Source organism: Coregonus lavaretus, assembly GCF_964263955.1.
Source record: "Coregonus lavaretus genome assembly, chromosome: 1".
In the NCBI taxonomy this organism is placed as follows: domain Eukaryota; kingdom Metazoa; phylum Chordata; class Actinopteri; order Salmoniformes; family Salmonidae; genus Coregonus; species Coregonus lavaretus.
Window position 1 is genome coordinate 24,616,819 of NC_139988.1, and position 27,990 is coordinate 24,644,808.

The 27,990-nt window shown below is 39.7% G+C and overlaps 2 protein-coding genes across 4 annotated transcripts in view; one reads left to right on the top strand and one right to left on the bottom strand.

Moving 5' to 3' along the window:
* Positions 1-643: 643 nt before the first annotated feature.
* On the bottom strand, positions 644-10,597 carry LOC311130189 (ribonuclease T2-like). 3 transcript variants are annotated; one of them, XM_084162884.1, is made up of 11 exons: positions 10,317-10,588; positions 9,030-9,163; positions 8,386-8,469; positions 7,921-7,975; positions 7,706-7,755; positions 7,531-7,588; positions 7,308-7,372; positions 7,083-7,196; positions 6,912-6,957; positions 2,337-2,408; positions 644-2,101 (listed from the first exon to the last, which is right to left on the bottom strand). In XM_084162884.1, exons 2-11 carry the CDS (start codon positions 9,032-9,034, stop codon positions 1,919-1,921), a joined length of 732 nt encoding a protein of 243 aa, XP_084019010.1. In that variant the 5' UTR covers positions 9,035-9,163; positions 10,317-10,588; the 3' UTR covers positions 644-1,918. The 3 variants fall into 3 exon arrangements, with proteins under 3 accessions (XP_084019010.1, XP_084019011.1, XP_084019012.1); XM_084162885.1 differs by having other exon boundaries at positions 9,030-9,228; XM_084162886.1 differs by lacking the exon at positions 9,030-9,163 and having other exon boundaries at positions 10,317-10,597.
* A 2,499-nt stretch (positions 10,598-13,096) lies between these two features.
* Positions 13,097-27,990, top strand: part of LOC311102155 (myomesin-2-like) — a gene marked incomplete at both ends in the record, with an annotated part of 38,327 nt that continues 23,433 nt past the window's right edge. Inside the window, 22 exons of the mRNA XM_084143388.1 lie at positions 13,097-13,188; positions 14,284-14,341; positions 14,650-14,804; positions 15,536-15,622; positions 16,880-16,968; positions 18,757-18,807; positions 19,319-19,483; positions 19,607-19,768; positions 19,997-20,138; positions 20,448-20,647; positions 20,749-20,802; positions 21,396-21,523; positions 22,736-22,919; positions 23,274-23,448; positions 23,542-23,663; positions 24,481-24,668; positions 24,796-24,922; positions 25,246-25,427; positions 25,508-25,622; positions 26,213-26,375; positions 26,524-26,630; positions 27,029-27,073. Coding sequence (XP_083999514.1) covers positions 13,097-13,188; positions 14,284-14,341; positions 14,650-14,804; positions 15,536-15,622; positions 16,880-16,968; positions 18,757-18,807; positions 19,319-19,483; positions 19,607-19,768; positions 19,997-20,138; positions 20,448-20,647; positions 20,749-20,802; positions 21,396-21,523; positions 22,736-22,919; positions 23,274-23,448; positions 23,542-23,663; positions 24,481-24,668; positions 24,796-24,922; positions 25,246-25,427; positions 25,508-25,622; positions 26,213-26,375; positions 26,524-26,630; positions 27,029-27,073 — 2,791 coding nt within the window. The remainder of the gene's footprint in view (positions 13,189-14,283; positions 14,342-14,649; positions 14,805-15,535; positions 15,623-16,879; positions 16,969-18,756; positions 18,808-19,318; positions 19,484-19,606; positions 19,769-19,996; positions 20,139-20,447; positions 20,648-20,748; positions 20,803-21,395; positions 21,524-22,735; positions 22,920-23,273; positions 23,449-23,541; positions 23,664-24,480; positions 24,669-24,795; positions 24,923-25,245; positions 25,428-25,507; positions 25,623-26,212; positions 26,376-26,523; positions 26,631-27,028; positions 27,074-27,990) is intronic.

Here is a 27,990-nt window from a genome sequence, read left to right on the forward strand (position 1 = left end):
TAAGTAGACAAGTTATTGTGCAACTTAATATTTCAACATTCCCAGGACAGATACATTTGTCATAGTTTTTGATAAAACCCTTTTATATAAAATGTAAAATACTTATTGTAAAAATAAGCTTTACTTACCACCGGTCACTAACAGATTAATCTCTTCAGTGTGCTGACATGCCTTGTATTAGGCCCAGGTATTAAAAGCACAATGTTCCATGTACAACTAGCCTATACACCACCAGCATTGCTATTCAACCACTCTTGTGAACACTATAGTAAATAGCTGAACTTTTTATTTATTTTTATCTTAAAAATTGCTCAGGAGACCATAGTAATCATCACCTTTGTTCTAATATACACCTGGAGTTGAGATTATGTTTAAATGAAGAGAGGGTTACAATACAAATACAAGATTTGAAATCAAACTCATCAGCATGGATATAACATTTATTTAAATGTACAATTTATTGTTAGACTGAACAATGCCACACAGTGTTAGACAGGGATACTGCCTCTGTTGGCCATTGGTGTTGTGTAGAGGTTTTCTGACCTCTTGTGGCATATAGTTGAATGTGCATACTTACACATTACACTTGTTAACTGGATTCACTAAAAAACAAATTGCAGGGTAAATAGTACATACAAACTGCTGCAATAGAGAAATTACTTTAATGAATTGTGCGTAAACATTACAGAGGATTGGAACCTACAAATAAGGCCACCATTTAAAAACCAAAGCTTATCCCACAATTCAATGAAATCGAACTAACTTATCAGCATAAATGTCATTTAGTTACAGATATAATACCTATATCTGGTTAAATCATCATCATCATCATACCCTTGTTAATCTGTGCGCAAAAAAGTTTGACTTAAGTTTTGGAGATGGCATTGCTAATTTTAACCAATGCATTTTAACCACCACCATGCACATTCTTACCATAATTACTCAACACTGTTTATAACAAAATAAAATAAAAAACATATTGCAAGACAAAAGTAATGAATGCAGTGATCATACTCTTCATAAACTGTGCATTTAACTTTAAATGTTATGTTTAACGAAATGTAGGACCAAACTAAGGCCTATTTAAGAAATGGAACAAAAGCCACTTTAATAATGTTTCTATATCTTGTATTACTCATCTCATATGTATATACTGTATTCTATACTATTCTACTGTATCTTAGTCCATGCCCCTCTGACATCGCTCGTCTAAAATATGTATATATTCTTAATTCATTCCTTAGATTTGTGTGTATTGGGTATATGTTGTGAAATTGTTAGATATTACTGCACTGTCGGAGCTAGAAGCACAAGCATTTCGCTACACCTGCAATAACATCTGCTAAACACGTGTACGTGATCATCAATACAATTTGATTTGATTTAAATGTCTCGCAAATCACTTAAAAGCAAATGTCATACTATATTACAGGTGGCATTAGGGTTACATTCCACATCGACAGGCTCAAACATGGACGCCCCTCCCCTCTACAGGATATAATGCACTGCATACTACTTGACTGACCATCACACGTAGCATCCGCCACTAGTCTACGATACCTAGTGTCATATAACACCCTCCCCTTTCTCTGCAGCATCTAAGAAGCTCTGTGGGAAACGTATCTTATTTACATTAATTTTATTATGATTTGTAAAGTACTATATAGAAAAAAAGCTGATTTGTTCCCTGAGTTACAACATGACCACCCTGTTTCCAAGAATCAAGCACTACAATTTTAAGTTTGAATGCCAGCAAACAGATCCAAATAGTAGTAGACACTCAATTAAAAACTGTTAGTGTTTTTCAGATAGAGTATTTCTGTGCGAACTCACACAAAGTGGAATCTTCCTGTATCTATGTTCCATGTGAGATATGACACTGATTATAAATGGATGCATGACCATACCTCACTAGCCACTACATTAACGATTTCCCCTTCAGGGAAGGGTAGTAGACCGGTGTGGCGTTGTCACACACACTAAACCCTGCACCCTTAACATTGAGGTTCACTGTGTCTGTCTCAGAATGCTCACAGTCTTCCAGTTGAAAGTCTGAGTTGAAGCAGATCTCGATCTGCCCCAAGATTTGCACATTCCCTTCCTGTAAACAAGAAATAACTTAATGATACATTCTAGATTTAGGATTCATGATTTTCTTTTAGTTGTGTGTAACAACTATTCTTCATGTAGAATGATTAGAGAAATGTATTCCAACTACAAAATGGTACGTCATTCGTGTTATCCTCTACTCTTCAAATAAAACCTGTAGGCAAATCCAATAACTAGTTGTGCTTGAGTTAGCATTTTACCAAAAGACAAAATATAAAAAAACATACCTTTGGATGAATACACTGAATCTTTGGTTTCACGTTGTAGAAGTTGAAAATGTTTCGTTCGATGAGGTCAAACTAAAAACACAGAAGTAATCCATTTTACCATGAGTACTCATCACATTCTATTAGCACCTGACCGATATGGGTTTTTGGGGGGCACACAACCAATACCAGAAAGTATTCACACCCCTTGACTTTTTCCACATTTTGTTGTGTTACAGCCTGAATTTAAAAGTGATTAAATTGAGATTTTGTGTCACTGGTGAACACACAATACCCCATAATGTCAAAGTGGAATTATGTTTTTCATTTCTTCCCCTTTAATTTTTTTGAATTAAAAATGAAAAGCTGAAATATATTTAGTCAATAAGTATTCAACCCCTTTGTAATGGCAAGCCTTAAGTTCAGGAGTAAAAATGTGCTTAACAAGTCAAATAATAAGTTTCATGGACTCACTGTGTGCAATAATAGTGTGTAGCATGATTTTTGAATGGCTATCTCATCTCTGTACCCCACACATACAATTATCTTTAAGGTCCCTCAGTCGAGCAGTGAATTTCAAACACAGATTCAACCACAAACACCAGGGAGGTTTTCCAATGGCTCGCAAAGAAGTGCACCCATTGGTAGATGGGTATAAAATAAAATAAAGCAGACAATGAATATCCCTTTGAGCATGGTGAAGTTATTAATTACACTGGATGGTGTATCAATACACCCACTGACTACAAGGCGTCCTTCCTAACTCAGTTGCCGGAGAGGAAGGAAACCGCTCAGGGATTTCACCATGAGGCCAATGGTGACTTTAAAACAGTTAGAGTTTAAAACCCCCTAGAGTTGATGACGCGCCCCTGTGGAAATCTAATTCTAATAATGTAAAAAATCCCCAACAAAATCTGTCAGTTTAAACTAGAGATGATTATTTATTTGCATGGGCTGTGTCTCAATCCGCCGATGTCGCCATTCCGCATCTGCAGTGAAAGGTGGCAGAGCTAGAGCGGTGTTTGTCAGACCATGAGACATCCCAAAGGGGGGGGGGGGGGCAGTCTACTTGGACCTCTGCCTCACCTTTAGCCTTTTACGCTTCGGCCACCAGGACTATTTACATTGATCCCCCCCCCCTTTGTTTTTACACTGCTGCTACTCACTGTTTATTATCTATGCATAGTCACTATACCCATAACTACATGTACAAATTACCTAGACTAACCTGTACCCCCGCACATTGACTCTGTACCTACACCCCCTGTACAGTGGGGGAAAAAAGTATTTAGTCAGCCACCAATTGTGCAAGTTCTCCCACTTAAAAAGATGAGAGAGGCCTGTAATTTTCATCATAGGTACACATCAACTATGACAGACAAATTGAGAAAAACATTTCCAGAAAATCACATTGTAGAATTTTTAATGAATTTATTTGCAAATTATGGTGGAAAATAAGTATTTGGTCACCTACAAACAAGCAAGATGTCTGGCTCTCACAGACCTGTAACTTCTTCTTTAAGAGGCTCCTCTGTCCTCCACTCGTTACCTGTATTAATGACACCTGTTTGAACTTGTTATCAGTATAAAAGACACCTGTCCACAACCTCAAACAGTCACACTCCAAACTCCACTATGGCCAAGACCAAAGAGCTGTCAAAGGACATCAGAAACACAATTGTAGACCTGCACCAGGCTGGGAAGACTGAATGTGCAATAGGTAAGCAGCTTGGTTTGAAGAAATCAACTGTGGGAGCAATTATTAGGAAATGGAAGACATACAAGACCACTGATAATCTCCCTCGATCTGGGGCTCCACGCAAGATCTCACCCCGTGGGGTCAAAATGATCACAAGAACGGTGAGCAAAAATCCCAGAACCACACGGGGGGACCTAGTGAATGACCTGCAGAGAGCTGGGACCAAAGTAACAAACGCCAGGGACTCAAATCCTGCAGTGCAAGACGTGTCCCCCTGCTTAAGCCAGTACATGTCCAGGCCCGTCTGAAGTTTGCTAGAGTGCATTTGGATGATCCAGAAGAGGATTGGGAGAATGTCATATGGTCAGATTAAACCAAAATATAACTTTTTAGTAAAAACTGTTTGGGGGACAAAGAATTCTGAGTTGCATCCAAAGAACACCATACCTACTGTGAAGCATGGGTGTGGAAACATCATGCTTTGGGGCTGTTTTTCTGCAAAGGGACCAGGACGACTGATCCGTGTAAAGGAAAGAATGAATGGGGCCATGTATCGTGAGATTTTGAGTGAAAACCTCCTTCCATCAGCAAGGGCATTGAAGATGAAATGTGGCTGGGTCTTTCAGCATGACAATGATCCCAAACACACCGCCCGGGCAACGAAGGAGTGGCTTCGTAAGAAGCATTTCAAGGTCCTGGAGTGGCCTAGCCAGTCTCCAGATCTCAACCCCATAGAAAATCTTTGGAGGGAGTTGAAAGTCCGTGCTGCCCAGCGACAGCCCCAAAACATCACTGCTCTAGAGGAGATCTGCATGGAGGAATGGGCCAAAATACCAGCAACAGTGTGTGAAAACCTTGTGAAGACTTGTTTGACCTGTGTCATTGCCAACAAAGGGTATATAACAAAGTATTGAGAAACTTTTGTTATTGACCAAATACTTATTTTCCACCATAATTTGCAAATGAATTCATAAAAAATCCTACAATGTGATTTTCTGGAATTTTTTTCCTCATTTTGTCTGTCATAGTTGACGTGTACCTATGATGAAAATGACAGGCCTCTCTCATCTTTTTAAGTGGGAGAACTTGCACAATTGGTGGCTGACTAAATACTTTTTTCCCCCACTGTATATAGCCTCGTTTTTGTTATTATTATTATTATTATTTTTTACTTTAGTTTATTTAGTAAATATTTTCTTAACTCCATTTCTTGAACTGCATTGTTGGTTAGGGCTTGTAAGTAAGCATTTCACGGTAAGGTCTACACTGTTATATTCGGCGCATGTGACAAATAAAATTTGATTTGATTTGAATGCAAAGTGTTATGTTTGGGGCAAATCCAATCCAACACATTACAGAGTACCACACTCCATATTTCCAAGCATAGTGGTGGCGGCATCATGTTGTGGGTATGCTTGTAATCGTTAAGGACTGGGGAGTTTTTCAGGATAAAAATGAAGCACAGGCAAAATCCTAGAGGAAAACCTGGTTCAGTCTGTTTCCACCAGACACTGGGAGATTAATTCACCTTTCAGCAGGACAATGACTTAAAACACAAGGCCCAATCTATACTGGAGTTGCTTACCAAGATGACAGTGAATGTTCCTGAGTGGCCCAGTTACAGTTTTGACTTAAATATACTTGAACATATATAGCAAGACCTTAAAATGGTTGTCTAGCAATGATCAACAACCAATTTGACAGAGCTTGAAGAATTTTGAAAATAATAAATGGGCAAGTGTGGAAAGCTCTTAGAGCAGGGATGAGCAACTGGCGGCCCGTGGGCCGGCAGTCAGATAAAAAATCATTTAAAAAAGAGTTAGGGTCTCAACTTATTACACAAGGTGCAATTTCAAAATGTGGTTGTGCATCAGCAGTTTTAATTTTATGTAACTGATAATAGCTCATTTTCCTCTTAGCCCCATGGCAAAATTAGTAGAATTGCATAAAATTAGATATAAAATTGCAAAATCGTATCTCCACCCCATGACAAAATTTGTAACATTGCAGGAAATTAGCTGTAAAACAGCTATGCACATGTGGGTACGCAGACCCACAAGCAACTGCAACCCCTCATGTGTTCAGATGTTTTGTGGCCCCCACCCCCATCAAAATTGCCCATCCTTGTCTTAGAGACTTACCCAGAAAGAATCACAGCTGTAATCGCTGCTTCTACAAAGTATTGACTCAGGGGTGTGAATACTTATGTAAATGTTATATTTCTGTATTTCATTTTCAATACATTCGCCAAAAACATGTTTTCACTTTGTCATTATGGGGTATTGTGTATAGATGGGTGAGAAACAAATATATTTAATCCATTTTTAATTCAGGCTGTAACAACAAAATGTGGAATAAGTCGGGGGTATGAATCCTTTCTGAAGGCACTGTATCTGCCGATATACTGTTTTAAAGAGGGGAAATGAAAAAGTGTAATTTCTCCACACTGAGTTCTCATAAATTGCCATCCCAAAGACCAATTGTCCAAGAAATTTGCTTCAAATGTTGATTCCTTACATTGTGACAATAACGAAACATTGAGGGGAATGGCTGCAAATATTCAGATAAGCATGAGATTCCCTTTTTTCATCCTATTTATTGAATATCGGTTATCGGTGGTAATGGGTCAATACCGGCTGATAACATGGTATTGAATACATGCACACATCTGGGTCATTTTACTGCCAGTAGCTAAGTAAACAGGAACAGTAAATCAAATGACTTGCAGTAAATTAGTCACTGCTGACTTCACATGCTCACACATTTAAAATTGTCAGGTTTCCCAAAACACAGTATAGTGTGTTGCTTGATATGATGCAGAAATGCTTGAAGTTTAACTTTAAACATGCAGCTATTTACTCAGTGCAAAATTACATTGTCCTTGGTAATGTACTTACTGTGTAGTAAGTCTCAGAGGGCACAATGTTACATTTCTTCATCACCCTGAAAACATACAAAGAATGTATAAATAACTAGTAGAAAACATAAATTAGGGTTCAGGGTATTGAAACCATACATTATCCCATATGTTTCATGAGGGTACTTTATTGTTAATTCAGTACACTTACCCATCAAGGTCTAACTTGTGATACAGCTCCAGGGCTTTACCAAAGTATTTGTGTTGACTGTTTAGGGACTCAGCTTTTGCAGCACATGTTCCATGTTTTTGCCATTCATATTTCCTGTAAATAGAAGATCAAACACTAACATTTGTTTAGAAAAATATTGTTACCTGAAAATATAACAATTACCTGGAGTAAAGTATTTATACAAAATAGAAAACTGGAACAGACCAGAATCTAGAGGATTCAGGAATTTTAAGATCCGGCCACCACTTCTGCATTTCTGGAAGTAGGTCCTGTAAAACATAGTCATTATCAAATATTTATCTTAATTTAAAATAATAAATTAACATGTTTACTTTTACCATCAAAATTATATATTTTTGTCACGAATGAGCTCTATGCTTTTTCTGAATGTTTGTATTTTAAATGTTTTTCCCCCAGCAGAACATACCTGGATTAGAGTTTCATTGAAGTGCAAAGATGAATTGCATTCCTGGCCTTTATCTGGCCTGTAAGACAAAGACATTGGTCAAATGTGTACAAACATAGAATGCAAAACAGTTTATGTCATCTGGTCAGTCAAAAAACTCACTTTCCTACTGAATTTGTTGAATGTCCTTCCTTACCACAGTCCATGCAAAGTCCAGTAGTCAAATTTGGAATGACAGTGTTCCATCTGCAAATCGAAATGTTAATTTTGTCATACAAGGTGGAAAATCATGTGATTTGATTTGATTTGAAAATCTGGCAATTTAGGGCCACCTTATCAATCACATGATCAAATCATCACATGATACGTAGAGTTTATTATGCCATGAAACTATATATTAAAGTAACTTACACTGCAAAATGTGCTCGGCCAGTGGTGAGTCAGGATCAGCTTACTCCACATATGCCTGAAATAAAGCAGAGTTCAATAAAATGTAACATTAGCACAATCAAAGTGCCTCATTCATTTAATGGCCTTCAATTCGCATAGAGGCCAACTATGGAATGACACCAGCTCTGTGGCCTTGTGGTTAGTGTCCCCGAGATTGGAAGGTTCCCCAGGTCAAACCAAACGCTCTAAAACTGGGACCTGATTCCTCTCTACTTGCCACTCAGCATTAAGGAGATGGATTGGTGGTAACCGTCCTGTCCAGGATGTGTATTTGTACATCAAGCTGCCTCACGCTGCCCTATGGGCCATTGTGACTCGAAAAAGGCTACTTACTTACTTAGGAAAGACACAGACACAGTTAAGGGCTTGATGCAGAGGCCCTGGTTGGCAACTGGCATTAACCAAACAGATATAACCAGTACTTACGGCGGTTCGAGTATGAATGAGGAAGTCATCAGACCGCTGCCAAGGCACAGCAGGACAACAAGTGCCAATGATTTCATATTTACACTGAAACAAAGAAAACATACAATTAGGATAGGTAGATTTTGGGCCACAGCTGAACTGATTTTAGCTGTAGGTCTAATATGTGTTGGTAGCAGTGGCGGCTCCTGAAAAAATTCTCAGGGGGGGCAATTTTTCTGATGATTTAGGTGACCTACACACATTTTAAAAAAGATATGTCCAGCAACAACATGAAGACAGGGGCAGCATATAAGTCAATACCAGAAGCATTTATTGACTGATCTCAAAAGTGTTGGCTTACCAGGGTTGGTGGAGCCCTCAGTTTCATCTTTGCCTCGCAAAGCTAACTCAAACACTCCGCAAAACTTCACACACTGGATTAGCCGGCTGAGGATGTGGCGGTTCTTGCTAATGTCGTAGTAAATATATTTGTTATAGTGAATATGGAATATGATATGTTGAGTAAAATGTTGTGCTAAGATCTATTTAGGTCAGGAGCTGGTTATAAGTTATGTTCCTATCCAATAACAATGGACAAAAGGGTCCTATCTTGTCAGCCTTGTCAGTTTCAGTTCTCCAGTAAACTTGTGATTATCAACACTAACCTCATCGTTGTGGCGGCGGACAGCTAGCCTGTATCCCTCATCCAGTTGAGTGGGAATGTTCACTCTCCCCAAAGCAGACAATCTCAAACAGCTATCCATGTGGGTCTTTGACAGCTCATGTTTCTTAATCTTTCCTGAAAGATGGTGCATGTCCGTTACACACCAGTCGCTGTCCAAGCGGTGCTGTCTGCCGTGCCGCCTTCAGGGTGAAAGAGTAAGCAGGGGGTAGCAGAAGACTGCATTAGCTACATCGCAGCCTGCTAGCCAGGTTTTTCGTTCGTACCAATTTTTGGAAAATCCTCAGGTGTAGGACTTCCCCCCTTTAGTAGAAACCTGTTGAATTATTAAATTTGGTCTGGAAGGTCCTAATTGTTTCGTTGCCAATTTATCTTGATTTGTTCGCCGACAAAAAGTAACTTATTTCAAAGAGACAATCGAGTTGCACTGAACGCTATAGCCATCTTGATAGTAGTACGTGAATTGATTGATGAGGCTACCCGCTCTTTTCTTAGTTACGTTCATGGTTACGTTACGTATGACGAAAGCGCGTAAGTGCAAGCCCTCAGAAACCCATAGAGATTGTATTGAAAGCTCTGATATTTGAAAAAAATAGATTTTACATGGGAGTCTATGACAGACTTCTGGGCGATTTTCAACCTGACTGAAATCGCCCCAAAAGGGGGGGGGGGGGGGGGGCATTTGAAGCACGACTTTAGCCTGATTGGACATTTAGTGGCACTGTGGCAGATCAGACGTCTAGATTACAACACTGATAACTACTGTTGCCGTGATATAATTGATTAGAAAAAAAATCCCTTCCTTTTCCCGTTTGGCAGTGCGTCGCCCATATCGCCCTATTGAACACACCGCCCCTGGTTGGTAGGCTAACTCTTACAATTATAAGGCCTATTATAGGCAACTTAAAAGATTAGCCTAATATACATTAGTTCAATTTTAGTTAATAGATAACTTATGCAATAAACAGTTATACAATGGTTGACATGGCGTCATTGTTATTTTAGTGCTTGACAAATACTATTGAGCTTATATTTGCACCCATCAGCTCCGCAGTCAAAAAATGGAACGCGTTTCGCAAATCTGTAACCAACCACCAAACCTGACGTAAGTGTGGGGGAGCGCAACTTTCCGTTTGCACAAAAGGCTACTTTCTTACATTATTTCACTAACACAAGGTCTCCAGTATCACCTGGGCCTGCCACCTGGCTAAACGTATACTGTGTGGGTAAGATTGAAATGTAACCTACGAGGGACAAAATAAGTTCTTACCCGTTTTTTGTTCTTTTGTTCCTGTGGTTCGAAATAAAACTCTGCTACAGTAACCTGGCGTATACACAACTATACGTTTGGAAGGGCCATTTAGATGAGGAAACAGAGATGTCGTTTGACAGATTAGCAATATGAAGGTTCCACTAGTATCACTTATTATGGTTTAAAATGAGACAGCCACACTCCGTCCGCTTCTACGTCTGGTAGAAGCCTACAACAACAATACCGTGAAATTGTTTTCCTGCAACAGCTGAACTGAGCGTCACATGCTCAGAAAATGTAAGTCACGTGAGATCATGTGAAAAGTGTAGGCAGCTATACCGCACTGCCGCGCACACTCACCGCGAGTATTGAACACAGATTTACATGATGATATTCCACTGGGCCATACAGTTTAATAAAATTAAATAAACAGACAAATATGTGTTGAATCTTTATTGCAATTGCATTTATCTCTGTAATATTTATATAAAAAATGGTCAGGCTTTGCTAAATGTTTTACAATGTTATTTTAGACAGTATGCTATGAATGAGCCGTTTTTGTTTTCATTTAGGTCTTGTAGCTAACTAATAGATTAATTATGTTTGCATTAAGCTAACTAACTGTGTGACATTGCCTCTGGGGCTATTGGCAGGAATAGCCTAGGCATATCCCACTGTGGTGTCTGTTAACCCAATCTCCCGTTAAAAATAGTGCTTGGCTACAGTTCAGGTTTCAGGGGGTCATCTTAAGATTCTGTCTTAAGGTTCCTTGATTTGAGCATAGAGCTAAGCAATATTAAATGAACATAGCCTAAAGCTAATACATATAAAAACAAATATAGGCTATATAAAAATGTTCCTCAACTTCATGGATAGAGTTGAAAAAAAAAGTATGGCATTATTTAAATGAAGTAAACTGAACACATTGTGCTTAGGCCAAACTGTGTAAATATTGGAAACTGGATATATTTTTTTATGACCTATTCAGTGAGCAAATAAGAACCAACACTACGTGATATGTGCCTAGCCTACTAAGAAATTATGTTAAGGGTTGATGTAAAAGCTAAATATAGTCATATGCCTATCCATAAATGGGATGCAAGAGTTGCTGCACTCTGTGTGGGTAATCTTTGGTTTTCATCAGCCAGTGACTTCCAAGCGGGTTTAGGCTGACCTACCTCTGCTTTGCGCTCGTGTAATCTCTTGGGGTAAGTCAGGCCTATTATTTCCTTGCTTTTCAGATTATTGGATTTTTCAGAAAGGTGTTGAATTGAGAGATGTGTGCTTGGTACTTGGTTATATCGGAATGTGGAGATTGATTAGTCTAGTTACCTAATTAGGGCCTAGGCTACTGCCTAGACCTTGACATAATAAGGATATTATCTATCAATATTCATTGAAATAGTTTTTGGACACATATTTGATCGATATAAGAATATTGCTCTGATGGCATGTTGATAAATGGATGCATCAGCTTATATAGACTTTTAAAATCAATTCTATAAAAAGACAGCTTACTTGTGTCTTCTATATGCAGAGAAATGTGGCTCAGGAGTTCAAGTGTCAAGGGGTTGATATTTCTGGTGCCTAAATCTCAGATGTTAAGCACTTTTGCTGCACTTGAGAAGTACCTATAAATTAGCCTGACTGGTAAATTTACATTTTACATTTGAGTCATTTAGCAGACGCTCTGTTATTTGGTTGTAAATCTATTCTAATACACAGTGAGAGGCAATATGCAACTGTGTAGGACTGTGGGAATTTAAGGCTGACATAGGCCTGTAGAATATTTAAACTATTTCCATATTCAGAGAACATATTCAAAGCTAAGTTCTAAAGTAACTGTCCAGTGAAAATCTCACTTTTAAAAGTTAATATTCTGTTAACTGATTGGCTGAGCTGGCCAATCAGCTGTGTGCTGAAATCAATATTTTTAATGACCGGTTTACGCCCACACCATTCTGTGGTTGGGGTTAGCCTACACCATTCCAACACAGAAAAGCTGCTTTTTAATTAACATACATAATTAAACCTTTTTTGGAAGGAAAACTATTTCATAGAAATCTGCAAACACTGGACACTTACTTTAAACTAAGTTTTGACCTTATCCCAATATTATTTACTGTAATTCAGATAACTTGCAGGTGCTCAGACTGTTCTTGTGTCTGTTAATACTCAATCTGTTAAAGGCTATATGGTTTTGTATGTTCTTATTTATCTCCATATCACCTGTGAATATAGGTTACATTCAACTCCTTCATATTTAATAGGTGTCTGAATGACATTTAGATTGCTGTATTGTAAGAATAACTGGTAATAACTAAACCTTCATAGATGAATACTTGAGCCATTAACTAGCTCTAAGCCTCAACCCCCACCCTCTAATTTTAAACCTCCAATGAATTTGCTTTCCATCTCTTCTGCCCATAACTCAGACTCTTCCATTACATAAGAACAGGCCCAATCTTTCTCCCGCAGTGCAGGTTTGATGGAATTCTACCCTCAGTGTCTGTAACCTCACAGGCACTAATACCTAAGCCATATAATTTGATGTTGAAGGACATACTGTACCGTACTGCATTTTGTGCCCTGAAATGCATCAATGGATCAAAGAGCCCGAAGAGCCATGGATCCGTTGCATTGCATTTTAGTAAATCTACATTAACATGGTTTGTTGCCATCATCGAGATACAACGAATATACTGTATCTCAATGGTTGCCATTATATTACTGTTAGCCAATAGAATACAGTATGTGTTTTCCTCATTTGAATCACAGGTCATTAAAAGTTATCAACTATGGCTGCGACAGTTGCCAGACACAAGCACGTGCACGTCAGTCATGACTACCACAGTGCACAGTCTAAGGTTGTAGCAAAGCAGTACACAAGGTAAGGCAGATGGGCCCACAGGAATCCTATGCTTCATTTGAAACATACTAGTGGTTTGGAAACTGGGGACCAGATTTACAAATGTTTGCATAGGAGTATAAATTGCACCTGATATTTACCAGAGTGAATCAAACATTTAAATGGTATAGAGCTTATTTAGCATAGTTAAATGAAATGTAAATTAAGACAGTTAACACATTTTTTCTGGTCTTTATTCCCATCTGAGAATAAAGCACTGGTGTAAATACATAAAGTAAATCTGGCCCTGGGTGTACAGTTTCAAATGGTAGTTAGTGTATTCAGCTGGGTATTTAACAGTGGGTAAGTTTACACCTAGAGAGAGCACTTGTAACCCACTAAGAGGTTGGTTCCCTGCTAATTGTCTAATCTCATGTAACTATGCAGCCATCCTGTTGCCACTACACCACTGGATCACATTATCTTCTATAAACTGGGGACACAAATGCTTCACTGTCTTGTATGGTGACTAACTGTCAAATTTGTTTGGGTATGATTATAATACCATTAACATTTTCCTCTGTAATACACCTTGGACTGATTTGCCTTTAAAGAAGGGTGTGTTTACTTGTATTTGTTGACGTCAGGAGTAGAGACAGGACACTCGCATTAGTTTGCACCATACAGTCTATGGATTGTACCCAGTTTTATCTGTGTCATCTCAGATCACGTAATCTATATTACCTGTACACACTTCTATGATCATTCTGTCTGGTATGTACAGACTGATGATTCATCCTCAAGAAATAGTACATTAGGTAATCTGATAAAAAGGGCATGAGAACACTGTCAACATGATGCTATTAGAGATCTTTTGATGCTAACGAAGTGTAGCTCTATAACTACATTTACTCAGCAATAAGCCAATGATTAAAATGCAAATAAGATGCTTACTGTATGTATAGCAAATAATAATTGTTATGGTTAGACTTAACATACAGTATATGTTTTTTGTGGTGCTTAGAGTTTTTCACTGTGTTGGGCTTTTCTTATATTTGTTTACTTAAACATAATTACACTGTTTTATGTTGACCTTTTTAAAATTATCCTTTAACTAAGTTTGTTTTGTTGATATAGCTCTGAGGTGGTGGAGGACGATTATCATCACAAACAAGAAACAAGAATCCAGGGAGTGGTAAGGTCCTCATCTGTCATGTTGGGAGATTTCAGCATGTCACCATAATTAACGATGTCATTTGAAAAAGACGAGCGAAAATATTGAGTATCACAAGCCTTGTACCCTTTTCACACGATTGAGCCAAGCCAAACCGTACTGTGCAGGCTCTGATATTGACTTTTTGCATTATCCTGTCTAGCACGGTTCCTGTAACTATGGTGGATGCATTACCGGGCCAGCGCAGTACAGGTCGCCTCAGCTTGGCTTGGCTTAGTAGTGTGAAAAGGGTATTGAAGAGAAATGTCACATGTCCATATTACCTTCAGGTGCGGAAGAAGATGGTTGAGAAGTACGTTCGTGAGGAGTCTATGATCAGGGGCCCTAAGTTCCTGACCACACTCCGATCCCATACCGTTTGGGAGCACGCTCCCGTGAAGCTGTACTGCACTGTCGAGGGTTACCCAACCCCTTTTGTGAAATGGTGAGGATTCAGTCTAAATACAGATTTAGGATCGTCATTTGAGCCAGTTTGCTACAGCAGTAAAATAATCCTGCAGCAACAAGAAATGTGAATTATTATGTGGATGATAATTAATGGACATTTTTGGTAGGGGTTGATACATTGATACATTCGTTATGGTAAATCAAGTATGATATTTTAAAGTGGAAAATACAAATTTCAGAAGCCTTTTTAAACCTTGAATACACTACAAGTTTGCATTTCCTGCTGTGCAGGAAAATTCTCAGTTACAAAAGAGTGATGAAATTAAGATCCTACATCTGTGTCCAAAACAGTCATTCAGCAAGTTCAACAACAGCATTTAGCGGCTTATCTATGGGTGCAGAATGTTATTGTACTAGTGTAGCACAAAGGGAGAACTGCTTAATGCTAGTGTTTTTCTTTCATACCCTCTGTGAGAGTGAAATAGTGGTCAAAGTTTTACGGATGATTGATGGTGTCAGATTTCAGCTGAGGTTAAGAGGTCAGCATAGCTAATCTTGACCTTTCACTGTCTCTGTAGCAATGCTTTTTCCCATTCTTGAGAATTGCGTCTTATAGTTTTACACTAAAGGTACTCGTTATGACAAAGTGCAGACTGCTTATACACAGTCACATCATAATATTCTGCGCACTGTCATTACTTTTTTCCTGTGTTACCACAGCCACTTGAAAGACTTCACCTTAACCACTTTTACTTGATTTCTCTCCAGGTATAAAGATGGTGTCAGCATTGACTTATCGTCAATGAAATACAATGTGCAGGACAATGTTGGAATTCATAACCTGGAGATCGCCAAGTAAGTTATTCTCACAGGAGGGAAAAAATTATTAATAGCTACAGCTAGTCTATGTATTTCATACCTTAGGCTGCACAGTGGATACACACCGTCAGTGGTAAAACAATGAGGGAAATCACAGGTTTTTGATTATTAAGATCCATTTGTCCGGAAAACATTATCCTCTCATGGTAGCTTATCGCCCCCATTTAAAAAGTCTCATACAATATCATGACTTTGCTCCTGGACCATCTGAGATTTTCATTGTGGCCTCCCTGCATTTCACTCACAATCACAGTGTTTACTGTTAACTTAATTAACACTCAAGTGTCCACAAAAGGGAGCCTTGTGAATGGTGGAGCCGTAGTGGTAGAGCTTTTCCAATTTAGACCAAAGCCCCCCGGGCACCGCCCTCGTCTTGAGGACTCATCAGCTGTTCATAGCGAAGTGCTGAGCTCTATGTCATTTGATCCTGGAGATCCTTAAAGAGCGCTGTATCTGCTCGCTGTCAGTGTCAGGGGCACCAACTCTAGATCGCACCTTAAGTCTCAAAGCCCTTTTTGCCTCTCCAAATCAAAGTGAAGGGTCTCAATAAAGAAATGCCACTCTGTATTCTCCCTGGGTTCAAACTCTTTCACACTCAAAGAAAACAACCATGGTTTGGAGACAGAGAGGGAAAGTGAGCATGGACAGCTTTAAAATAGTGTGTGCAGGGTCAAGGTCTTATATCTGTCACTATTCTCGACCTACTCTCCCCTTGCAGCTTCAGATGTTTGCCATTCATGTCTTAGAGCCACTCATGAATATCTCCTGAATAATTCATGGTTTGTTTTTTTCCTGCATTGCATTATATCTCCTCTTGAGTTCAAAACATTTGATAATATCTGACCTTGAGTGTGTGGTTATACTGTAGAGGTCAAGATAAGAGGCCCTTACAAGCTAGAAAAGTATTTACATTTGCTGTATTCATTTACTGTGCATTCATAAAGTCATAGCACCGTTTCAAATGAGGATCATGGCTTGATATTTCCCAGTAATCATTTTGTCAACAGCAATTTGCATAATCTGCATAATTTGTTATCCTTTGAAAGTTTACCATCCTGTAAATTCAACTCAGGAAATTATGTTAGGTGGTTAGTCAATTAATCAGTCCTACATACAAAACTAAACCCACACAAACTATAGATAGAGAAAAAGTCTAAGCCTTAGGTATTGCTGAGATGTTTTTGTGTGTTCATGGACATTATCAACAATGTATTCTTCCGGTATTCCCTATAGGTGTGAAACTGATGACACAGCGCAGTACACTGCTGTGGCTGGTAACATTCATGGACAGGTCTCTACTCAGGCCTCTGTCATTGTCAAGAGTAAGTTTGACAAGGCAAACAGACAGTATATACAGTGGGGGAAAAAAGTATTTAGTCAGCCACCAATTGTTCAAGTTCTCCCACTTATAAAGATGAGAGAGGCCTGTAATTTTCATCATAGGTACACGTCAACTATGACAGATAAATTGAGAAAAAAAATCCAGAAAATCACATTGTAGGATTTTTTATGAATTTATTTGCAAATTATGGTGGAAAATAAGTATTTGGTCACCTACAAACAAGCAAGATTTCTGGCTCTCACAGACCTGTAACTTCTTCTTTAAGAGGCTCCTCTGTCCTCCACTCGTTACCTGTATTAATGGCACCTGTTTGAACTTGTTATCAGTATAAAAGACACCTGTCCACAACCTCAAACAGTCACACTCCAAACTCCACTATGGCCAAGACCAAAGAGCTGTCAAAGGACACCAGAAACAAAATTGTAGACCTGCACCAGGCTGGGAAGACTGAATCTGCAATAGGTAAGCAGCTTGGTTTGAAGAAATCAACTGTGGGAGCAATTATTAGGAAATGGAAGACATACAAGACCACTGATAATCTCCCTCGATCTGGGGCTCCACGCAAGATCTCACCCCGTGGGGTCAAAATGATCACAAGAACGGTGAGCAAAAATCCCAAAACCACACGGGGGGACGTAGTGAATGACCTGCAGAGAGCTGGGACCAAAGTAACAAAACCTACCATCAGTAACACACTACGCCGCCAGGGACTCATATCCTGCAGTGCAAGACGTGTCCCCCTGCTTAAGCCAGTACATGTCCAGGCCCGTCTGAAGTTTGCTAGAGTACATTTGGATGATCCAGAAGAGGATTGGGAGAATGTCAAATGGTCAGATGAAACCAAAATATAACTTTTTGGTAAAAACTCAACTCGTCGTGTTTGGAGGACAAAGAATGCTGAGTTGCATCCAAAGAACACCATACCTACTGTGAAGCATGGGGGTGGAAACATCATGCTTTGGGGCTGTTTTTCTGCAAAGGGACCAGGACGACTGATCCGTGTAAAGGAAAGAATGAATGGGGCCATGTATCGTGAGATTTTGAGTGAAAACCTCCTTCAATCAGCAAGGGCATTGAAGATGAAACGTGGCTGGGTCTTTCAGCATGACAATGATCCCAAACACACCACCCGGGCAACGAAGGAGTGGCTTCGTAAGAAGCATTTCAAGGTCCTGGAGTGGCCTAGCCAGTCTCCAGATCTCAACCCCATAGAAAATCTTTGGAGGGAGTTGAAAGTCTGTGTTGCCCAGCGACAGCCCCAAAACATCACTGCTCTAGAGGAGATCTGCATGGAGGAATGGGCCAAAATACCAGCAACAGCGTGTGAAAACCTTGTGAAGACTTACAGAAAACGTTTGACCTGTGTCATTGCCAACAAAGGGTATATAACAAAGTATTGAGAAACTTTTGTTATTGACCAAATACTTATTTTCCACCATAATTTGCAAATAAATTCATAAAAAATCCTACAATGTGATTTTATGGATTTTTTTCCCTCATTTTGTCTGTCATAGTTGACGTGTACCTATGATGAAAATTACAGGCCTCTCTCATCTTTTTAAGTGGGAGAACTTGCACAATTGGTGGCTGACTAAATACTTTTTTTCCCCACTGTACGTTTAGTTAATGCATTGCTTTTCATGATATGGCTTATTTAAATGATAAGTGTATGCGTAAATACTTGATTTATACCATAATACAATATTATGGTGTAATGTATTTTGTTGTTGTATAGTGATTGTGTGTGTATAATATGTCTGTTTCACAGGATTCAGAGAAGAGGGGCATTCATCTTCCTTTGCATGGCTTCCTTACACAAGTAAGTCCACCCAACACAACTGTCCTGTGTATTCTTCCTGATACTTCATTTATCCTCTGAGTAGATCTTGACCACTGTTGAGTAAAATCCAGTAACTGGGGATTGTTTGAATAGGGCGTCATTCGTCTTGCGTTGCAAGGAAGTATCCTACATATCAACAATGTTTATACTATAGTGAGAGACAAACATAAACTATTGTAGATGGTATATCAACTCAAACATGCTTTCTCAACGTATGAGAACAATGTTATTTTTTATTTATCCCTGTAAGAATCGACAGAAACATTATCTGATGAAACTTCTATACTAATCACAACATGAATTGCGTCTTTGTAGTATTTTTAAAAAAGAGAACCACAAAGTATTCAGAATAATTCAGTGCTCTCTCTCCTTTAAAGTGTTTGTAATTATATACATCATTGCAGAATATACTTCTGATCATGGTCATCTATAATTATATTACTAAAATAGAGTCATAATAAAGTCTATCCTCTTTTACTATCTTCTGCAGTTCCCATGTTGCCAGAGATCAAATACACCAAGATCAACATCACCTTCCTGGAGACTTTTGGCTCGGTCTTTGGAACAGAAGGAGACACGGTCACCTTGGCAGCCACAATGAACATTAGCCCCAACCTAGCCAATCTACAGCCTGAAGCTCAATGGTTCAGAGATGGTAACACATTTTCTCTTACAATCATAACTGCTTTCAATAACAGCCGATTTACAAGACCATTTTTGTAACTTCAGCCACTGACAGTTCTTCACTTTTAATGTTGCCGTTTTTGTTTTGTTTTAGATCATCGTCTGTCAGACTCCAAGTGGGTGAAGATAGATTCCGGTAGAGGCGAGACCAAACTGACTCTGCCTCATCTGAACAAGGATGATGAGGGCGTCTACACTCTCCGTATGGTGACAAAGAGGGGAGATGCTGTGCACAGTGCATTCGTCTCCTGTGCAGGTAAAAAAATCTGCTAACTTTGAGAATTGTATACCACCTCTGTGTGTACCAGCAATGCATCTACTTTGAAAACTGCAGTATCAGCCATATTCTTATATCTTTCAAAAAAGCTACTTTGGTCCTTGAATGATCAAATCAAATCAATTCTGTTCACAGGGTGTTTCAGGTATAGCGTGATATACTTTGACAGAGTGTGATGATGTGACTTGCTTTGTGTCCCTATACCAGATGGTCCACCCCCAATACCTGGGTCTCCAGGTGCCCCTATGGACATCAAGATTCATGACGCCAACAGAGATTATGTCATCGTGTCCTGGAAGCCTCCCAACACCACCACTGAAGGCCCCATCATTGGATACTTTGTAGATAGGTAACGGAAGGTGTTAAAATGGGAATCAAATGTGAATATATCCAGCTACTTTTTCCAGCTACTATTTCCCCGATGCCTTTACCTGACCAGGAAAAACTCCAGGCCCTCATTATATACATTCTGGTATTTTTATTCTTAAAATCACATATCATTCTAGGCCAAAAATGGGAGGCAAATCTGTCAATTACAAGCTATAATCTCCCACCACTATGTGTAGCTGGTGACAGAATAATGTAGCTATATCAGCCCAAATAACTTTAATAGAGGTGGGTTTTTGGAGATGTACCAATTTTCCTACATTTTTTGCAGATGCGAAACTGGAACTGAAAATTGGGTGCAGTGCAACGACTCCCCCATTAAGATCTGTAAATACCCTGTGCCTGGCCTTTTCGAGGGCCACTCCTATTACTTCCGTGTGCGGGCGATAAACTCAAAAGGCATCAGCAAGCCCTCCAGAATGTCTGACCCCATCGCCGCACTGGACCCCACCGAATTTGAAAGACTCCATGGTAATATGATGATGACATCGTAAACGTTACCTTGTGAGGTCATGTATACTCTAGACTCAAATTAATGTATATAATTTTCTGTTTTTATTTTTGTTTGACAGCCATCAAGTTGGGTGGTAAACTTGACGTTGTAACTTACCACGATGACGTTGAAGGTACTCAATGGTTTTCTATGATATATGGGGGTCCTTGAAACTCGATAACTAGTTTGATACAAAAATATTTGATGTTCTTCTAAGCAGTCATGCTATTACTTTTTTAGGCTTATTTCTTTACACTTCATCAGAGTCAGTAGCACTAATAAGAATAATGAGGGTAAACTACCCGTTTAGAATATTGAGATATCATTAGCCCCTCACATTGTACCATGCCTTCCATCTGTATAATAAAACACCAATAACAACTGTCACATTTCACATTTTTCTTTTCACGATTCTCCAATCTCAATAATTTGCAATAATTATACAGCCTAAATTGGGGCTCATCAGAGAGCTGCTGATTAGTTTTTGATGAGAATTCCATCAGGATGCTAAGATCCAACCATCTGTGGCACCTTCTTCAGACTGAACGCAACACATCTATACTAGCAACAGATCGATGTGCATAGACAGCTAGAGAAAAAGCCTTCAGTACTACAATTTCATAACCTTGAAAACATTTGTTATTGTGGCAATATTTTTGTCAACTCGGGTGAATGCTCCCACTTGGGCAAAATACAGTAAATCTCTGTGATGTCTTGTGTCCGTAGATGAGAAGAAGGTGCCAGGATCCCCCTCAAAGTTGCACGCCCCAGAAACCGACCGAACATATGTTGTCCTCAGCTGGAAACCTGCCCCCTATCACGGCCGGGCCCCAGTGTGGTACTATATTGAGAAGGTTGGTCTCTCTCTGTTCTTCCCCAGGTTTATTTTCAACATGGAATTGCTAGATTTGTGTCCTCTAAAACAGGGGTTCTCAACGTGGGGTCTGCGGTGCCCGAGGCACTCTAGGTTGTCCGCGGCCAGATCTAAAAAAATAAAAATAAAAAATAAATGATTATTACTAACAAGAACAGATTAAATGAATTTTGGCCAAGGGATCTGTGGAATACATACAGGGATAATACAATACAGTAATACTATTAATCTACAATTTATGTTCTTAAACATGGGTAACATTTGTTTGTAAATTGTAAAGTCTTTTGTCTTTAATGTCTTTTTCGTTATGTGTTGGACCCCATTAAGACTAGCTGTCGCTATTGGCGTCGGCTAATGGGGATCCTAATAAATCAAATAAAAATCAAATAAAAAACATGTGCCTGGAAGGCTCACAGAGACATTGATATCCACAGTACTCCATCAATTATCAATGTTTTCAACTCAATACTTATGTTTTTTAAATTTCAAATATTAGTCATTTAGCAGATGCTCTTACAATTAACGCATTCATCTTAAGATAGCTAGGTTAGACAACGACACATCACAATCGTATCAAGTAAATTCTCCTTAAAAAAATATTTATCAACAAAGTCAGTGCTAGTAGGGGGGGCCGTCAGAGTTATTTAAGATACTCTTCAAAGAGGTTTGGTATCAGACGTTTTTTTGAGCAGGGACTCCGCTGTCCTGACTTTAGGGGGAAGCTTGTTACACCATTGGAATACTTCATGTATTAAAACTGCAAAGTTTTCTCTCTGCCTCATGGAAAAATTTGTAGAATTGCAGGAAATTAGCTTGAAAACTGCACAAGAGGCGGGTCTTTAAAATGTTCCTTCCTAGGGCCCGAGACTTGGTTCGTCCGGCCATGCACTGCGGAAGTCATAGTAAAATTCCTTGTATGCAAAATGTTTTTTATCTCACTCAAGTTGTGTTCTGATTATGAGGTCCCCGGCCCCAACAAGTTTGAGAACCTCTGCTCTAAAACAGATGGAATCTTTCTTAAGATGCGTTCAATAGTATAATCGAGGGCAATAACAATCAGGTCACCATCCGAATTAATAGCTAAAGTCAGCAAAATGAATTGGGGTTCTATCTTTCTCTCCATTTCATTTGACTGTATCTGTGGATGTTGTAACAGGGTGTAAATGTTGTTTTTTGGGCTCTTCCCTCACAGTGCCTGGCTGAGACCGGTGCGTGGCAGAGAGTGAACACTCAGGTGCCTGTGAGATCTCCTCGCTATGCCGTGTTTGACTTGGCTGAGGGAAAACAGTACTTGTTCCGTGTCCTGGCTGCAAACATGTACGGCAGCAGTGAAGCCTCTGAGCCTACTGAGCCCATTCAGACTCAAGAGCTGCGCGGTAAGAGGTTCCTCTTCAATGGCTTTATAGCTATCTCTTAGAGTCCTCCCCAAGGTTGGGCTCAAGTATTCTCTCTAAAAGTCAAACTCCCTGCAAAGCACAGCAATAGTCAATGGTGGAATTTGAAAATTTCAAAAAGTTATTAATATAATAGATTTTGCTAAGACATAATAGTCCTTCAATTAAAGTAAGTAGATAGTTTACATTTTCCCCTTGACATTAACCCTGTTCATCTACTGTAGGTGTCCCCTCCACTCCTGGTTAGGTGGTTGCCACAAGGGAGACTGACACGTCTCTTGTTATCCAATGGGCTGAACTCAAGGAGCCTAACCATGCTCTGTTAATCTACTGTAGGTGTCCCCTCCGCTCCTGGTCAAGTGGTTGCCACAAGGGAGACTGACACGTCTCTTGTTATCCAATGGGCTGAACCCAAGGAGCCTAATAACCTTATTGGCTACTACATTGATGTGGGTGTAAAAGGCTCAAATGACTGGGCTTCAGCTAACCACAAGCCTCACAAGAGCAACAAGTATGTATTCAGTCATAGACTTATTATTTGAAGAGTGTGATTTCATTCATCATAATGTGTTGACATTTTACTTAATCTACTATTTTTGATTAGGTTTGTGGTTCAAGGCTTGACCACTGGTGAGACGTATGTTTTCCGTGTGCAAGCCATCAATGAGCTGGGTCTTAGTGATGAATCACAGGAGTCCTCGCCCCTCTCTGTCAAAGCTGCCCTCAGTGAGTATGCACTATGCACACGCATGCAGACACACACACACACACACACACACACACACACACACACACACACACACACACACACACACACACACACACACACACACCACACACCACACACCACACACCACACACACACAGGATATACTTGTCATTAGTCGAGGTTCCAACCAGGCGTAAAAAGTGCTGGGTTCAATCTGGCAGTAGCAAAAGTAACAGCAGAAGAAAATTGCAAATACACGATTTTAGCGACCCACTGTGCTTAGCTGGAGACTCTTTTCTCTGTGAATGATCATAGTGATTAAATTGTAACAAGGTTATCAAGACTGTTGGTAGCTCTCCAGAAGTATGACAAACAAAGTTGGCCGAATATCTCAAAACAATGTCTCCAATAAATGAAAAGGACCATTATGCTTTCAGCAGGACAGACTGGGAGCCTATTGGATTTGGTCTATCGTCATTCATTTTTCTCCTTGTCCAAATAATGTGAATAATTTAGGCAATATGAGTAGAAAACAAACCATTGGCTGATAGAGTTCCTTTGGGACATTCAACCAACAACTGCAGATTGTTTCACCATCCATTTTTTTACTCATTAATTGGTGATACTCCAAGCTATGTGGCTTGCAGTATTTTGTGTTTGTAACAAACAATTATCATATTTAACATGCTAGTTGACTCCATGATGAACTAAGATTCATGTATTATATACATGCTACTGAAAGCATGCACAACCAGTATTTCTCCAGGAGTTAGGGACCCCTGCTATATATCCACCATGATGCATGTTTAAGACACTTATAAACTCTGTTTGCAGCGATTCCCTCTGCTCCATATGACATTGCTCTGCTCGCTTGTGATGGCGAGTCCATGGTTCTGAACTGGAAGCGGCCCGTCCACTCTGGTGGCTCTCCGGTGGCTGAATACTACATCAACAAACGCAGGCACGGAGAACATACATGGAGAGAGGTCAACATCCCACCCATCAAAGAGAGGCTGTTCAAGGTACAACTCTGATTGACCTTAGTCATTTAAAAATATGTTACAGTTAGGATCATTGGATCATATGGAATCTATTATGCAGTGATTCAAACAGTTTTAACAATTTTAGCACTTTCCCTCACAACTATAGGTTGAACATCTGAGTGCAGGTGCAGTTTATGAGTTCATGGTTTATGGTGGAAGTCTTGCTGGTCTTGGTGCCCCCTCTGCCCCTAGCAAGGCATTCCAATGTGATGCCTGGACCATGCCCGAGCCAGGTACAGTACCGAAAACCTCTCTGAAACAAGTTGATATTTTAAAGATGAAACGAAGTGTGCATAGTTCAAAGAAGTGAACGTCATTTTACATGCAAATACCGTTGCATATTTAAACCGTTAATGCATATCTCATCCTTTTTATGTGATGATGAATTCTGGAAGAGGTGCATTCAAGCTTATCTCCAGTGCCACTTCCAACATCAATCGTTAAGATAGCAGCACGTACACATTACACAGTCTGACCTCTGTGCTCAGAGTTACATGTCTGACATAAAGAACTGTTTGGCTGTAATTTTCTACATTTACTGAACTCTGAATTTCAGGTCCAGCTTATGACATGACCTTCTGCGAGATCCGCGATGACTCTGTGGTGGTGGAGTGGAAGGCTCCAGTCTACAGCGGCGCCAGCCCAATCACAGGCTACTTTGTGGACTTTGCCAAGAAAGGCTCAGATGAATGGCACTGTTCCAATGAGAGCCATGCTGTCAGTCACCGCTACCACAAGGTACAGAGTATTCCTAGAATACCTATGAGTTATGACAATGTACCCTGTCTGGCACATTTTACAGTCCTTGTTGTTTTCAGGTGACTGGGCTGGAAGCTGGAGTGTCCTATGTGTTCAGAGTGCGGGCGGCGAACTCTGAAGGTGCCGGCAAGCCTTCCTTGGCTTCTAACCCTGTGGTTGCCAAAGCAGTGGAAGGTACTGTTGGACAGACACAATTCCCAATGCTGAGCTTCAATGTGGCTTAGTACAGAGCAACATTCATTCAGTGCGTTCCACAGAGAATGTTTATTTGGGTCAGGATTCCCATTAAAATGGGAGTTAGATTAGCTGAAATGTAGGAGAGTAACACCACGGAGTGTGGGGTACACTAAACAGGGATGTTGAGGAGGGGCTTAGGGAGGGGTAGTCTGTTCTTCTGTCGATAAGACATTGGGAGGACGTGGGAGGAGAGAAAAATAGATGACTCATATTGAGCTCTGTAAAGTGGTTGGAATGAGAGCATCAGGCAACCAGCAGAGAGCAGTGTTGTATTCTGCAGGGACCTCAGCAACTCAAGCGCAAGGCTGGGTGAGATCAGGGAAAAGTCATTCTCACAATTCTCTAGATATTAATTCAACAGAGGATGCAGAACATACAGACACAAATACACTGTGGACATATAATGAACATACTACCATAGGATGACTGCACCTAAACACCAATCTCTAGGACATGCTGTGCTTGCAATCCCAGATTTCTATTTCTGTTGCCTGTCAACTTCACCCTTTGCTTTGTCACTCCAAAAGGTGCCCAGGAGATGACCTGCACAGTGGACAAAGAGTCGGGAGACATCATCCTGTCATTTGAAAGCTGTCAAATTACGGAGAGCTCCCACTTTGTGTGGAAGAAATTCTACAAGGAAATCACTGACTTCTCCAAAGAAATTGTCATCAAAACAGAGGGCAGCACGTAAGCTATGCACAAAACTTGTCAACAGATCAAATATATTTTAGCAAAATAAAACTGATTCAGAAATGTGTAATATACTTCTATTGGTGTGCTCAATATTTCCTGGACCCTATATTAAATGATGTCTCTTTCTTTCATTTCTTTCTAGCTCCAAGCTTATTTTCAAGCACCCCGACCAGGGGGATGTGGGTTGCTTCTCCGTTGCTGTAACTAACACTGATGGTGTTTCTGCCAGCCATGAAATCCATGCTGAAGGTAGGCCCTGGGTGGGGAGTGGATCGTAAATAAGAGGTTACTTATTTATAACCCTCATTATGGACGTATCATGGTATAAAATAGATTTTGCACATACATGCATGCATACTGTATTAGTACATCTAAGTCAACACAACAGCACTTCATTATACGGCAGACAATAGTGGCACCTTTCACAGTCATTCATGAATATTATATGATGTAGTGATACAGTACATGCATGTCTGGTCTTGTGCAGTGCAGACAACTGTTACCGTGGAAGTATACGATAATGTTTCATGTAAAAAGGCTTTGCTGTGGAGGAAGCTGTTTGGCTGTTTCCTGAAATCAATTTGCGAAACAGATATTGGATCATTGGAGTACTGAAATGCACTTCCCCTTGTTTACCTCTATTACAGAGCTGGAGAAATTGCTGGCAAAGAGCTATGGTATCAGACACCCGGGTAGGTTTTGTTCTGAATTATTCAATATGGATTTTCTATTTTCACTCTCCTTAGTTCTGGTCCCCATCAAATGTTCTTTTGGAAAACACAGCTCAGGGTAAATGGACGATTACATTTTTTGGCTTTTGGCTTGAATAATCTGCATATACTGTATGGGCGTGTGTGCTGTTGTAGACTGGTGATGAGGTAAGATCTGTGTAAACCACATAAAGGAGACAACTGTTAATCCCAGAAAATAGTATTTGTCAGCCCTTTCTCCATCAACTTTAACTTAAAATTTTTTTAGGGGTAGATCAGCTTTAAAATTACAGATAGATTGTAACTTCCATTAATGTAATTGTCTGCATCACTTCCAATCCCCCATATGTTTTTTTTCTCACAAATATATATATACATACATACACATACATATACAGTTGAAGTCGGAAGTTTACATACACTTAGGTTGGAGTCATTAAAACTCGTTTTTCAACCACTCCACAAATTTCTTGTTAACAAACTAAAGTTTTGGCAAGTCGGTTAGGACATCTACTTTGTGCATGACACAAGTAATTTTTCCAACAATTGTTCACAGACAGATTATTTCACTTATAATTCACTGTATCACAATTCCAGTGGGTCAGAAGTTTACATACATTAAGTTGACTGCGCCTTTAAACAGCTTGGAAAATTCCATAGAATTATGTCATGGCTTTAGAAGCTTCTGATAGGGTAATTGACATCATTTGAGTCAATTGGAGGTGTACCTGTGGATGTATTTCAAGGCCTACCTTCAAACTCAGTGCCTCTTTGCTTGACATCATGGGAAAATCAAAACAAATCAGCCAAGTCAGCCAAAAATTGTAGACCTCCACAAGTCTGGTTCCACCTTGGGAGCAATTTCCAAACGCCTGTAGGTACTACATTCATCTGTACAA

Excerpts from the sequence above, each read along its gene's own strand:
- LOC311130189 (XM_084162884.1), bottom strand. Across the intron at positions 7,589-7,705 it reads TGGACTTTGCATGGACTGTG|GCCAGATAAAGGCCAGGAAT; the intron begins GTAAGGAAGGAC and ends TTTGTCTTACAG. Across the intron at positions 7,373-7,530 it reads TCAATGAAACTCTAATCCAG|GACCTACTTCCAGAAATGCA; the intron begins GTATGTTCTGCT and ends TATGTTTTACAG.